Source organism: Malania oleifera, chromosome 1 (assembly GCF_029873635.1).
Source record: "Malania oleifera isolate guangnan ecotype guangnan chromosome 1, ASM2987363v1, whole genome shotgun sequence".
NCBI lineage: Eukaryota > Viridiplantae > Streptophyta > Magnoliopsida > Santalales > Ximeniaceae > Malania > Malania oleifera.
The window spans coordinates 85452717-85468456 of NC_080417.1; the positions used below are offsets into that span (position 1 = coordinate 85452717).

The 15740-nt window shown below is 39.1% G+C and overlaps 1 protein-coding gene across 1 annotated transcript in view; it reads left to right on the top strand.

Moving 5' to 3' along the window:
- LOC131159844 (uncharacterized) overlaps positions 1–15258 on the top strand; it is a 155232-nt gene extending 139974 nt beyond the window's left edge. The window contains 5 exon segments of the mRNA XM_058115033.1: positions 7003–7773; positions 9194–9540; positions 12345–12487; positions 12490–12936; positions 12939–15258. Coding sequence (XP_057971016.1) covers positions 7003–7773; positions 9194–9540; positions 12345–12487; positions 12490–12936; positions 12939–14980 — 3750 coding nt within the window. The 3' untranslated portion in view covers positions 14981–15258.
- Positions 15259–15740: the final 482 nt, after the last annotated feature.

Genomic DNA, 15740 nt, shown 5'->3' on the forward strand with positions numbered 1-15740 from the left:
ATGTACATTAAACATATTCAGTTAATACAAATGAAATTCGTAAATCATTAAAATATTATTTATTGTACAAATAATGATAATTTAGACATGAATGACTAAATAAAATGTTGCTGTAAGTTTATTTTTTCATATAATTTCAAAAGCACTTTTAATAATCTTTTGTTTCAATAAAATAAATTAAAAGAGAAATTTCACTTCACTCCTAAATCTCTCATTTGAAATCCGACGAAATTTCATTGCATAGTTAAAATTTTGACAAATTTCGCAAAAATTTTAAGATTTCAATAAATTTTGGATGATTCTATGAGATTTCGATGGAAATTATGCAAGACAGAAATCGACTGCCATTTTTGATTTCGAGGGCGACGGAAATCAGAATTTCGACGGAAATTTTGACAATTTCGTGGAAATTTAAGACTATGCTTGTCTCATGGTCTATGACTAACTCTGTTGATGTATTGCCCCCTGCCTGACAATCTTGCCCTGTAAAAGGTGCCACAATATTGAAACTTACTCCTTTATATGGCCAAGATCATTGTAGTACCGCCAATGTTGGGTTGTGATGGGCTTCCCTATCTCATAGTTGGCATCCTCATCCAAGTGGTTCACACCTTTGTGAGATCACCGACATGGCAATTCCCATGGTTCTTATGCCAAATGCAATGGTATGAGGTGACCTCAAGGTATTGTTGGCTTTGGCTTATTGAGCCTCAAAATTTTGCTCCATGAAAGGTGCTGCACAAGTTTAAAACCTACTCCATCCTTATATGGTCAAGATCTCCCTAGTTCATGTCCAATGTAGGATCATGACACCATGCATTTCCATGATTCCAAGGATATCAGTGATAGGCATCACCGGGCAATTGCCTGTCACATGTGGTGATTGTAAAAAATCTGTCTTTTGTATTCTACTCCTTCTTCATCCTTTTTTTTTCAGCCGTCTTTCCTTTCTTATATATAAAAAACTTAACTTTACTATACAATTTTTCATCTCCTAGACTCAAGCTAACCACCCTGATTTATGGGATGTTACAAATTTCAAATGCCTTAAATCTCTCTTGGTTGTTTACAATGATAGCTCACGCCAACACTCCCCCTCAAGTTGATGCATAGAGGTCTAGCATGCCCAACTTGTCAAGTGAGTTGTAGAAGTCCTTACTAGATACATCTTTTTTAAGGATGTCTGCCAATTGATCTTCGGATTTCACAAACGAAAACCTAATTGTTTTTGCTTCAAGATTCTCTTTGATGAAGTGTCGATCTACCTTCACATGGTTAGTACGATCATGTTGAATAGGATTGTGAGAAATGGCCATTGCAGCTTTATTGTCACGCAAGAGATCCATCTCGGAAGTGAGGGTAAACTCGATTTCAGTGAGTAGCTTTCTTAGCCAAAGGAGTTCACAAAGACCTTTAGCCATTCCCCTAAACTCAGCTTCAACACTTGACAAGGCTACCACTTTTTTTTTCTTGCTTCTCCAAGTTACAAGATTTCCTCCAACAAATGTAAAATATCCTGATGTAGACTTTCTGTCAGTGGTATTACTTGCCCAATCCGCATCCGTATACCCATAAACTATCGGCTGACTGTTGTGTTTTAAGAACATAAGTCCCTTGCCCGGGGATGACTTCAAGTATCGAAGTATTCGAATCACTGCTTCCATATGACTCTTACTTGGATTATGCATTAATTGACTTACGACACTTACAGCATAGGCAATATTTGGGCGAGTATGGGAGAGATAAATAAGTTTACTAACTAACCTTTGGTATCTTCCCTTATCTGTTGGTACTTGGTCTGGGTATTCTCCAAGCTTGTGATTCTAAACTATGGGGGTGTCTGCAGGCCTACACTCCAACATCCCTACTTCGGTTAGCAAATCTAATATGTATTTTCGTTGGGAGAGAAATATGCCTTTCTTAGACCTGACAACTTCAATTCCCAAGAAATACTTGAGTCCTCCCAGATTTTTCATCTCAAATTCAGTTGCTAATTGCTTTTGAAGCAGAGAGATTTCGTCTTCATCATCTCCTGTAATAATAATGTCATCTACATAAACTATCAAAGCAGTTACCTTGCCTAACTGATGCTTTAAGAACAAAGTATGGTCAGAGTTACTTTGTTGGAAGCCATATTTCTTCATTGCCAAGCTAAACCTTCCAAACCACGCTCGTGGTGATTGCTTCAGTCTGTACAACGCTCACTGCAATTTGCACACCACTCCATTCTTTGAAGATGTTGTATAACCAGGAGGAACATCCATATAATCCTCTTCTTGGAGATCACCGTTGAGAACAGCATTCTTTACATCAAATTGATGCAAAGGCCAATCAAGATTTGCAGTAAGAGACAATAATACCCTAACTGTCTTTAGCTTGGCTACAGGTGAGAAAGTCTCCTGATAATCGACACCATATGTCTGCGTATATCCCTTCGCTACCAGTCGTGCTTTGTACCGTTCAATAGATCCATCTGCTTTGTGTTTAATGGAGAACACCCATTTGCACCCCACAGTTTGTTTTCCTTTAAGTAATGGAACAAGAGTCCATGCATCATTTTTTAGTAATGCCTCCATTTCTTCCTCAATAGCTCGGGTCCATCTTGGATCTGCCAATGCCTCATGAACACTGGTAGGAATTTGACATATGGAGAGTTTTTGTGCAAATTTCTTAATCGGGTCAGAGAGTTCCTTGGTGGATACATAGTTAGCAATAGGATACCTCGACCTTCTTTCCTCAATATCTGGAGAGTATCTATTAGGTGGCTTGCCACGATTGTACCTGTAAGGTAAGACATAACCCAAAGAAGCATCTATATCATCGGTATGTAAGGGTGTAATAACATTACGCACCTCAGGAGTATTCTCAGAAGATGATTCAGCTGGCACTTCAGAGGGAGGGGATATAGGTTCAGTCTCAGATGTTGCATGCTCTGCAGTAGGATATATCTCAGCTTCACAGTTCACAATGCCTAAGTTATCATTCGGCCCAGCTTGCCCCTCATGTTCACGTGGTCCCTCATTTGGCGCCAACCAATCAAACTCATTTGGCGCCTCATGTTGGAACCAATTCAACTCTGCATTATGTATCTCCCCCTGAAGAGCAGAAGTAGGTGCCGAAGAGGGAAAGAACATATCAGTCTCCAAGAATTGGACATCCATAGTCACATAGAGTCTTCGGGTGGTAGGATCATAGCACCGGTACCCTTTCTGATGGACGCTATAGCCCAAAAACAAACATTGACATGCACACGGATCAAGTTTAGTGTGTTGGTTCTTGTGGAGATACACATAGACAACACACCCAAAGACGCGAGGAGGAAGCATTAGTGCAGTAGGTAGTGACACATAGGTAGAAAGACATTGGAGTGGTGTCTTAAAGGATAAAACCTTAGAAGGCATTCAGTTAAGAAGATTGACAGCAGTTGAGACGGCATCGGACCAAAAACATTTGGGCATATGAGCACCGAGAAGCAAAGCACGGGCAGTCTCAAGAACATGTCTATTTTTCCTCTCGGCAACACCGTTCTATTGAGGTGTTTGTGAGCATGAAGTTTCATGAATTAAACCATGTTGAGTAAAGTACGCTTTAAGGTGCTTATTGACAAATTCACCACCATTATCAGAGCGGAGAACCTTCATGGTGGCACCGTACTGAGTACCAACCATAGCATGGAATGTTTCAAACACACTAAGAACCTCATCTTTGTGTTTCATCAAGTAAAGCCATGTTATACGAGTACAATCATCCACAAAAATCACAAACCAACGAAAGCCAGACATATTAGTAATAGGTGAGGGCCCCTATACATCAGATTGAATTAATGTAAATGGAGTGTCACTTTTATTCATGCTTAAAGGATAAGTAGCATGATGGCTCTTAGCCAAAATACAAGTGTCACATTTCAAATCAGGAGTCTATAAATGCTTAAACATATCAGGAAAAACATGCTTCAAATAAGGAAAAGACGGGTGTCCCAAGCATCGATGCCACAACCAAAGTAGTGTCTCTTTATTGGCATGTGGATGGTTCAGGTGATTGCCCTGGCCGATACTAATGTCTTCCACATAATATAATCCCTCCCTCTTAGTACCATGCCCAATTATCTCCTTGGTGAGAATATCCTAAATAAGACAGAAATTGGGATAAATAAGCACAACACACCCAAGGTCTACAGTAAGTTGACTTACAGACAACAATTTATGGGATAAAGAAATAACAAGTAAAGTATTAGATAAATGTAGGGATGAAGATAAAGTCACAGAACCAGCGCCAGTGACTGGTGAGATAACACCATTTGCATTGGCTATGCTGGTGCGTCGCGGAAGAGAGGTATGAGAGAAGTCCGAGGCAGCAAAAGTCATATGGTTTGTGGCCCCCAAGTCAAGAAGCCATGCACTACAGTCTGCATCTCGATGGGAGGTAGGAAGAGCAAGATCAGGGATACCTGAGTTCAAATTAGGAGGAGCATCCATGGATGTTGCAGCTGGTTATATAAGGGAGAGATGAGGCTTTGCAGCAGCAACAGCAGCTGTGCCTGAATTTCCATTCGTTTCGGTACCAGCAGGACGTTTACGAGCATGAAGGTCATGCCACCAATCAGGGTACCCATGCAATTTGAAACAGGTTTCACGTGTGTGCTTCTGGTTTCCACAGTGAGAACATTTTTTCGAATCAGTGGAGTTTCGGGGCTTGGTAGATTTACCAGGGGCAGAGGTGCCTAATGTAAGTGATTTTGAGGCCAAGACAGCCCCCTGGAGCCCATCGGGGTCATGGGTAGTCATAACCTGCTGTCGAATAGCCTCCTGTCTAACACGCGCATACGCTTGTTCGACAGTAGGAAATGGTTTCATTTGCAAAACATCAGCTCGTATTTTGTCTAGCCGATCGTCAAGACCATCCAAAAACACATAAATACGGTCTTCCTAAATGATCTGATTATAATGCTGAATAACAACAGAGCATTCCATAAGATTTGGCCGGCGGAAATCAATTTCACGCCATAAACCCTGTAACTCAGTATAATATTTTTCCAGCGAGCCAGCGGCTTGCTTTAGCCGTGTCACATGGCGTCGAAGATCATACACTTGTGATGTATCACTACCATCAAAGAAGGTAGTGGCAATGGAATCCTAAACCGCCTTTGCCGTAGGAAATCGAATAAAATTGCCAATCAAGGACGAATCCATGGAAGAAATTAACCAACCTTTAACAATAGCGTTATCGGTGCGCCACTTGCGAAAGGAGGGATCAGTGGATAGCGGTTGGGGAAAGTCGTCATTAATGTACCCCAGTTTATCCTTGCCAGAGATATACATCTCAACAACCTGGGACTACAGTGCATAGTTGGAACCATCCAACTTAATGCCGATCAGAGCAGCGAATGTTTCAGTGGTGATGGTCGGGGTCCGAGTGTTGTTCGAAACCTCGATCATCGTTGTAGTCAATTCAAGGATAGAATCAGAGAGATTGGACGTGTCGCCAGAAGAGTTCAGATCATCAGAGTCCGCCATGAATAGAGGTATGGTTATGATGCAATATAGAAAGCCAGAACTCGTTTGGCTTTGATACCATGTAAAAAATTTGTCTTTTGTATTCTACTCCTTCATCCTTTTTTTTTTTTTTTTTTTAAGCCGTGTTTCCTTTCTTATATATAAAAAACTTAACTTTACTATACAATTTTTCATCTCCTAGACTCAAGCTAATCACCCTGATTTATGGGATGTTACAAATTTCAAATGCCTCAAATCTCTCACCCTGATTTATGAGATGTTACAAATTTCAAATGTCTCAAATCTCTTTTGGTTGTTTACAATGACAGCTCACGCCAACAGTGATTCCTATGAAAAAACATTTTAATGTCTCGTGATAGTTCATACCTGAATAAATCCGTGCATTTTGGGTGCATGAACCTTTACTTGTTCATTAAAACATGCAAATTGCAGTCCCTCGCCAACAATTCAGGATTGATCAATATTACATTCTGGTATATTGTTCGGTCATTTTACATTCTTGTCTGCATACTCAAGGATGGCCATTTTGACTTACTCCAATAGAATGACGTCCATTGGTCAGCCTAACTGTTATGGCAGAATGTTAAAAATTTATTGACCAGAATGCTCTTCATAGAGGACTTAGGTTGCATGTGACTGACATAGTTTGTATTTCAGATTGGGTCATGTGGTAAAAGATAATTAGGTGAGCTAGTGTTGTTGTGGTTTTGACTATAAAGTGTTCTATTTAAAATAATAAAGAAAAAGTGAGATTGCATGTGAAAAGGGGACACTATTACGATAAGTGTTATGAAGGCCTAATTTATGCACAATTACTTGGCAGTAGACCTTCAAACCTCCAATATCTATACCATAATCCACTAAAAACAGATTCTGAAATGGGCTTTTCAATAGCATTTCCCTTGCAATGAATTGCTAATCTGCTATACAGGTTAATTGTACAGAGGGTGTTTTAATCTCTCTTTCCCTTTTCATTGATGATGTGTGGTTCTTAGTCTCCATGATTGAAACAGAAAACCTCCAAAAATAAAGTTAAAACATGATTTAATATTACTAGCCTGTAGGAGGTATTGGGGTTTTGTCTGGGGGAGACTCGAGACAATGGCTCTCAGTATTTCATGATTTAGATTGACTACTTTATGAGCATTTTAATCCTTCAGTTTTAACATTATAACGGACTTAAACAAAGGATGTAGATGCAATATTACCAACACTATAGATTGGAGTATATTGTTGATCAATCCTGAATGGTATGGTTGCTGTTTATGCCCAAAAATTTCTCATCTCATTTAGAGATTCATTGTTCATAATTATTTTTCCATTCATTGGAAGAATGTAACAAAAAAGTGAAGGATAAAGACGTATTATTTTGAACATTTCCTTTTTTGGTTGTATATCAAACATTACCTTCTGCAACTACGAAATGCTATTATAATTGTTAAAATCATTGTTGGCGTATAATGCTATTTTGGTTTTTCCATGAATGCAGAGTCAAAAAGCCCGCCGAGATGAGCTTCATGTCCACATTGCAAATATATATCGTACTGTTGCTGAGAATATCTGGCCTGGAATGCTAAGCCGCAAACCTGTTTTCCGTCTGCATTATTTGAAATTCATTGAAGAAACCACCCGACAGATCTTAACAGCATCCGCTGAGAGTTTTCAAGACATACAACCCTTCCGATATGCACTTCCTTCAGTTCTAAGATCTCTTGCCCCAGAATTTGTTGATTCAAAATCAGAGAAATTTGATCTTAGAACTAGAAAGCGACTTTTTGATCTTCTCTTTTCTTGGTGTGATGACACGGGCAGCACATGGGCTCTGGATGGTGTTAGTGATTACCGTCGTGAATTAGAACGTTACAAAGCTTCTCAGCACAGTCGATCAAAAGATTCTGTGGAAAAAATCTCTTTTGATAAATTGGTTAATGAGCAAGTTGAGGCAATACAGTGGGCCTCCATGAATGCTATGGCTTCACTTTTATATGGTCCCTGCTTTGATGACAATGCAAGAAAAATGAGCGGCCGGGTAATAAGTTGGATCAATAGTTTGTTCATTGAGCATGCACCACGTGCTCCATTTGGTTATTCACCAGCTGATCCAAGAACTCCATCTTATTCCAAATACACGGGAGATGGGGTTGGAGTGGCTGGGCGTGACAGGCACAAGGGTAGCCATCTTCGTGTGTCCTTGGCAAAAATGGCTTTGAAAAATATTCTTCTCACAAATTTGGATCTGTTTCCTGCTTGTATTGATCAGGTCAAATTTACATCCTTCATTTTTTGCTGTGCTTTGTCTCCCAATCAATGTGCATGCAATTAAATGTCAAGTGTCAACTTCTTAAGATTTATCTTGAATGTGCCACAATACTACAAAATTTTAGAGTGACAGCGGGAGGGGTTTTAGCTCAGATTACCTTAGGGAAATTTTAGGTCTTAAGTCATATATCCGCAATCCTACTTTTTCTAGGGCAGCATCCTTTGGTAGCTGGAGTACCATCAAGTCTTTTCTTACTACCTTAATCCAAGCTATTTTAAGGTTTACCATTTCCCTACCTATATCCTATCTAGTTCTTGAACTGTGTTATCTGTCCTTTATTTATTTATTTATTTTATTTCCACAGTGCTGGTCCTAACCTTCTCACACATGCGCATGTTCCTGATCTTTAGAGTTGCTTTTCTGTATTTACGTTCTTATATTCACCATACTTTTTTCGGATGTGTTGTTTCTTAGTTGTCAAACATTCTAGACCATACACATAACCAAGGTCTTAAATTTTGATTTCGACTCAAATTTCGAAGCTCCAAAAGTCAGGAAATTTTGACAAAAATTTCGATTTTGATGTCGATTACGATTTCGATTTGAAAAAATAACAAAAAATAACGGAAATTTGTAATAAAGCATGGAATTCTTTGTGAAACTTTAGAAATGGTTAACAAACATAATAATATAAGTTTTAGGACTAATATATTACAAATTAAATACATCTATGTTTTGTATAAGGTGGAAAAGTTGCAAAATAGTATGTGTATCAAACATATTTGTAAGATAATGTACATTATATGTATTCAATTAATACAAATAAAATTCATAAATCATTTAAATATTATTTATTGTACAAATAATGATAATATAGACATGAATGGTTAAATAAAATGTTACTGTCAGTTTATTTTTTCATATAATTTCAAAAGCACTTGTAATAATCTTTTGTTTCGATAAAATAAATAAAATAAAGATAGAAAGTTCACTTCACTCCTAAATTTTTCATTTGAATTCTGACGAACTTTCATTGTATAGTTAAAATTTATTCAAGTTTCGCTAAAATTTTGAGATTTTGAGGGTGACGGAAATTGAAAATTTCGATGGAAATTTCGACAATTTCGCAGAAATTTAAGACCATGCACATAACTAATAGCTATCCTACATCCATATCTAGTTTTGCTTCCCCCTCCTTTATTTGGGATATTTAAAAATAGAGGGAAAAGATTGAATTTCTTTCAATTCTTCTGGCTTTTCATGTTTAAATCCCTTCTCTTCTCTGTTATGATCAATTCAAGATCTCAGGCTTACACCTGTTCGATCGCCACTTTCTGCTTTTGTTCCTGTTGTTGATTTCTGATTTTTATAATTATAAATTTTATTTAATTTACTGATTAACTTTTTTTTCCCGGCTTAGTGCTACTACTCTGATGCTGCCATAGCTGATGGCTACTTCGGTGTGTTGGCTGAAGTCTATATGCGCCAAGAGATACCAAAATGTGAAATCCAAAGACTGTTGAGCCTGATACTGTACAAGGTGGTAGATCCATCTCGGCAAATCCGTGATGATGCCCTACAGATGCTTGAAACTCTCTCTGTCCGTGAATGGGCTGAGGATGGTATTGAGGGCTCAGGAAGCTATAGAGCTGCGGTTGTTGGTAACCTTCCAGACTCTTACCAACAATTTCAATACAAGTTGTCATGCAAACTTGCCAAAGATCACCCTGAGCTGAGCCAGCTTCTGTGTGAGGAAATCATGCAGAGGCTATCAGCTACTTATTCTCCTCTGTATTTTCTACAGAGCTGCAGTTCATCTGCAGAAATTCATCTCCAGCAACTCAATCAGTTTTTCAATATCTGTTTTACAAACTAACTTTCAGTTGTATTTGTTAAAACAAATTCAGTTATATTTTATTCTTTCTGTTTTTTTTATTTTCTGTCATTGTATTATATAAATAGCATTGTAATTTCTAGATGAGGTAATAGAATGAGAAGAATTATTTTCTTCTTTCATTATATGGTATCAGAGCAATAGCTGTGTTTTTTTTTGGAGTCTCTGTTTTCATGGCTTCCGCAAATTCTTCCACATTTACAAATTCATCTACCATAGATGATTTCACAAATCCATATTATCTTCATCATGGAGATAATCCTGGAATCTCTCTCGTAACTTCACCTCTCACAGAAGCAAATTATCATACATGGAGTCGCTCCATGATCACTTCTCTCCATGCCAAGAACAAGCTTTCATTCATCGATGGATCTCTTCTGCAACCTGATGTAAATGATCCTCTTCGATCTGCTTGGGGACGCTGTAATTCCATGGTTGTTGCATGGATTACGAATTCATTATCTAAAGACATTGTATCCAGTGTCTTATTCTCTGATAATGCAAGAAACATTTGGGTGGATCTGCAACAGCGTTTTTCAAGAAGTAGTGCACCACGGGTTTATCAATTGAAGAAATCAATATCAGATCTCTCCCAAGGACAATTATCCATTACTCAATACTATAGTCAATTGAAAACTCTATGGGACGAGCTTCAAAGTTATCGGCCAGCTCCATGTTGTTCTTGTTCTCTGTCATGTACATGTGGAGCACTTCAGAAAATTTTTGATCGTGAACAATTTGATTACACTATTCAATTTCTCATGGGATTAAACGATTCTTTTTCAGCAATACGAGGACAATTGTTAATGATGGATCCTCTTCCCACCATTAACAAGGCATTTTCTCTTCTTCTTCAAGATGAAGGACAACGGCAGCTTATATCTGTTTCAACTCCAATTTTTGATTCTACTGCTATGATTACAGCTTCTTCACCATCATCAAATATTTCTAAGTCTTTTAAGAAAGACAGACCTGTGTGCTCTCATTGTGGAATTTCAGGCCATACAGTTAATAAATGTTACAGACTTCATGGTTTTCCACCAGGTTTTAAATTCATAAAATCCAAAAGAATTGAATCTTCTGCAAATCAAGTCACTTCAGATGTTCATACTTTACCTTTTACTCAAGAACAATGTAATCAATTGTTGGCTCTACTTCATCCTTCACCTCCATCATCTTCAGCTCTCATTGCATCAACAAATTCCAATGGTAGTTTTTCTGTACCTTCAATGTCTATGACAGGTATATCTTCTACTTGTTCTTCTTTTTTATCTTCTTCCACTTCCTGGATTATAGATACGGGTGCCACTGATCACATGGTTGGTGATATTTCTCTGTTAACTACAATAACTTCTTCAGCTCAGTCGTTTGTTAATCTCCCAAATGGTACCCGTGTTCCTGTAACTCATACAGGAACTGTTTCACTATCATCATCTCTTATTTTACATGATGTTCTCTGTATTCCTTCATTCAATTTCAATCTCATTTCTGTTAGCAAATTATCATCGTCTTTGGCTTGTTGTCTAATTTTTTCTTCCTCTTTCTGTTATATTCAGGACCTGAAGCTGTGGAAGACGATTGGACTGGGCCAACTGTTTAATGGCGTCTATTACTTGCTTCCTTTCTCAAATAAAATTCATTCTGATTCATCAGCTGTTAATTCTTTTTCTTCAAATAATGTAAATCAATCGTATGATCGATGGCATCAACGATTAGGACATATTTCTTTTCAACGATTACATATGTTACATCATTGTATTTCTTTTTCTCCATCAAGTAATAATGAACCTTGTAATATTTGTCCACTTGCTAAACAACACAGATTATCTTTCCCACTTAGTAAATCTGTTTCAACTTTTAATTTTCAGTTAATTCCTGCTGATATTTGGGGTCCTTTTGCAACTCCCTCATTACAAGGCTTTCGTTATTTTTTATCCATTGTTGATGATTTTTCAAGATGCACATGGATATATCTCATGAAATCTAAATCTGAAACTCGTTTACTTCTTCAATCTTTTTTTGCATTCGTTCAAAATCAATTTCAGACCACAGTTAAAATTATACGAACTGATAATGGTTCTGAATTCCATATGTCAGACTTTTATAATTCAAATGGGATTATACATCAACGATCTTGTGTTGCAACTCCACAACAAAACTCAGTTGTGGAAAGAAAACATCAGCATTTGCTTAATGTTGCTAGATCCCTTCGTTTTCAAGCTCATTTACCTCTTGTTTTCTGGTCTGATTGCATTTTGGCTGCTGCTTATGTTATTAATAGAACACCAACTCCTCTTTTGTCAAATAGAACTCCTTATGAAGTTTTATTTGGTAAGTCTCCTTCATACTCTCACATGCGAGTCATTGGTGCATTGTGTTTTGCTTGCACTCTTCCTTTTAATCGTCATAAATTTGATGCTCGTTCTCGTCGTTGTATTTTTCTTGGTTATCCTTTTGGCATCAAGGGATACAAATTATTTGATCTACAAAATCATCAGATTTTTGTTTCTCGAGATGTTATTTTCCATGAAAATATTTTTCCTTTTGCCACATTACCATCTGATTATCTTACAAAACATTCAAATTGTGATATTCCTTTACCTATTCAGTCATCAGATTGTAATTTCTAGATGAGGTAATAGAATGAGAAGAATTATTTTCTTCTTTCATTATAGAGGCAACTCGGTGCTGTTGATATAATTGCACAGCATCAAGTTTTAACATGCATGGCTCCATGGATTGAGAACCTTAATTTTTGGAAACTGAAGGATTCAGGTTGGAGTGAAAGATAACTTAAGAGCCTTTATTATGTGACATGGCGGCAGTTCTAGATTTCTTGATCACGAAAGGGATTGAAGACTTTGATTCAAATGCATCTGCTGAAATAAGTGGCGCATTTGCTACATATTTCTCAGTTGCCAAGCGGGTTAGTTTATATTTAGCACGGATTTGTCCACAACGCACAATTGATCATTTGGTTTACCAATTAGCTCAGAGGATGCTGGAGGAAAGCATGGAACCAGCAAGTGCAAATAAGGGTGATAATAGTGGAAATTTTGTTTTGGAATTCTCTCAAGGTCCTGCTGCTGCAGCTCAAATTGCATCTGTAGTGGACAACCAGCCACATATGTCACCATTGCTTGTACGAGGTTCTCTTGATGGCCCGCTAAGGAATACTAGTGGGAGCCTGAGCTGGCGTACAGCGGCTGTGACAGGTCGGAGTGCCTCTGGACCATTAAGTCCAATGCCACCTGAGATGAACATTGTTCCGGCGGCCAGCTCCTTCCAGCTTTAGTGAACATGTCAGGACCACTAATGGGGGTTCGAAGTTCTACTGGAAGTTTGAGGAGCCGCCATGTTTCCCGGGACAGTGGAGACTACCTCATTGACACTCCAAACTCTGGTGAAGATGGATTACATTCTGGGGTTGGGATGCATGGTGTCAGTGCTAAAGAACTTCAATCGGCCTTGCAAGGGCATCAGCAGCACTCACTCACTCATGCAGACATTGCATTGATTCTACTGGCAGAAATTGCCTATGAGAATGATGAAGATTTTCGTGAGCATCTGCCTTTGCTCTTTCATGTCATATTTGTTTCAATGGATAGTTCAGAAGATATTGTACTGGAACACTGCCAGCACCTGCTTGTTAATCTGTTATACTCCCTTGCGGGTCGGCATTTGGAACTATATGAGGTGGAAAACAGTGATGGAGAGAACAAGCAACAGGTTGTGAGCCTGATCAAGTATGTTCAGTCAAAGCGAGGGAGCATGATGTGGGAGAATGAGGATCCCTCAGTTGTTAGAACTGAGCTTCCAAGTGCAGCACTCCTGTCTGCCTTAGTTCAGAGCATGGTGGATGCTATCTTCTTCCAAGGAGATCTTCGGGAGACTTGGGGGACTGAGGCACTCAAATGGGCTATGGAGTGCACGTCCAGACACCTTGCCTGCCGCTCGCACCAGATCTACCGTGCATTGCGTCCTCGCGTGACAAGTGATGCATGTGTGTCTCTCCTCCGATGCCTTCATCGATGCCTAGGAAATCCAGTACCAGCAGTTCTGGGATTTATTATGGAAATTCTGTTGACACTGCAGGTGATGGTGGAGAATATGGAGCCTGAAAAGGTGATCCTGTATCCACAACTGTTCTGGGGTTGTGTTGCCATTATGCACACAGATTTTGTTCATGTTTATTGTCAAGTGCTTGAGCTCTTCTCCCGTGTGATTGACCGGTTATCATTTCGAGATAGAACGACAGAAAATGTACTCCTTTCAAGCATGCCTCGAGATGAGCTTGATACTGTTCGTAGTGACATTGTGGACTTCCAGCGTCTGGAATCAAGAGATGGCTGTGAGCCAACATCCTCTGGTGGGAAAGTGCCTGTTTTTGAAGGAGTGCAGCCTCTTGTGCTCAAAGGACTCATGTCAACTGTCAGTCATGGTGTCTCTATTGAGGTCCTGTCACGGATAACAGTACACTCATGTGACTCCATCTTTGGGGTTGCAGAGACTCGACTCCTAATGCACATAACGGGATTACTTCCTTGGCTCTGCTTGCAGCTTAGCAAGGACTCAGTCATTGGGCCTGCTTCACCCCTCCAACAACAGTACCAAAAAGCTTGCTCCGTCGCAGCCAATATCTCAATTTGGTGTAGAGCAAAATCAATGGATGAACTGGCAGCTGTTTTCATGGCTTATTCACGAGGTGAGATCAAAAGTATTGATAACCTCCTTGCTTGTGTGTCACCATTGCTATGCAACGTGTGGTTTCCCAAGCACTCAGCTTTGGCATTTGGGCACTTGCTTCGGCTGCTGGAGAAAGGACCAGTTGAGTATCAGCGTGTCATTTTACTCATGCTCAAGGCATTGCTTCAGCACACTCCCATGGATGCTGCCCAGAGCCCACACATGTATGCAATCGTGTCCCAGCTGGTGGAGAGCCCTCTGTGCTGGGAGGCATTGAGTGTGTTAGAAGCCCTCTTGCAGAGCTGCAGCTCATTGAGCGGGTCACACCCGCTTGAGCCAGGTTCATTTGAAAATGGGTTTCTTGGGGCTGATGAGAAGATGCTTGCTCCTCAAACCTCATTCAAGGCACGAAGCGGTCCACTACAATATGCGACGGGATCAGGCTTTGGGGCAAATTCTACACAGGCGACACAAGGGGTAGCAAATGAGTCGGGGACTTCTCCTAGAGAGCTGGCTTTGCAGAACACAAGGTTGATGCTTGGCCGGGTGCTAGAAGGTTGTGCTTTGGGGAGGAGGAGGGATTACAAAAGGCTGGTGCCTTTTGTGAACAGCATGGGGAACCCATAATCTGCACAAAGCCTACTGCTTTTGTACATGTAATGTTAATTGAATGTAGTAGAGGGGAATGTTCTGGGGAGCTGGTTTTGTAAATAGAGGCATTACTATTTAGAAGTTAAGCAGGCTAGCAATTGTAATATAGTTTAGTTTTAGTATCCCAAGCCCCGCCCCAGTAATTGTTGTTTTTTTTTGTATCATTCATCCATTTGAGTTGATTAACTGATTTTCCGCAGCGAGTGTAAATTATGATGTTGTTTACTGAATGTAGTTGTAATAATTTGATTTGAGTTTTGTATTGCTGCCTTAACATGACATTACTAAGCCAGACCCTTCGACTAAATTAAATAAAATTAAAAAAAGGTACGGCTTTTTTATTCATCTTTACATTTTACATCAGTTTGGGGATGTCATCCCTTGCGTTTCACAAGCTTGCCAGATTGTTTAGCTGTTTTTGTTGTTTTCCTCGAATATGGAGGGTTTCTTATGCTGCTTTTTGTGTACTTTGCAATAAATTATTATTTTTTTCGTGAAAAAAATGAAATGTCATGCTGGTTCTCAAGAAATTATAAAGTAGCTGAAGTACTATTTCCAAAATAGTAACAGTTCTTTTTTCTACTTTTATTTTACTTGGGGTTAAGACCTGGCCAGATTGAGGAGCCCTAAAAACTTGATGGGTTGTTGCTTCCATGGTGGTAAGCCAAAGTGCTATATTCCTAGTGTCTCAAAACTGTTTAAATTCACGCGAAATCGAATTTAACATTCAGATTTG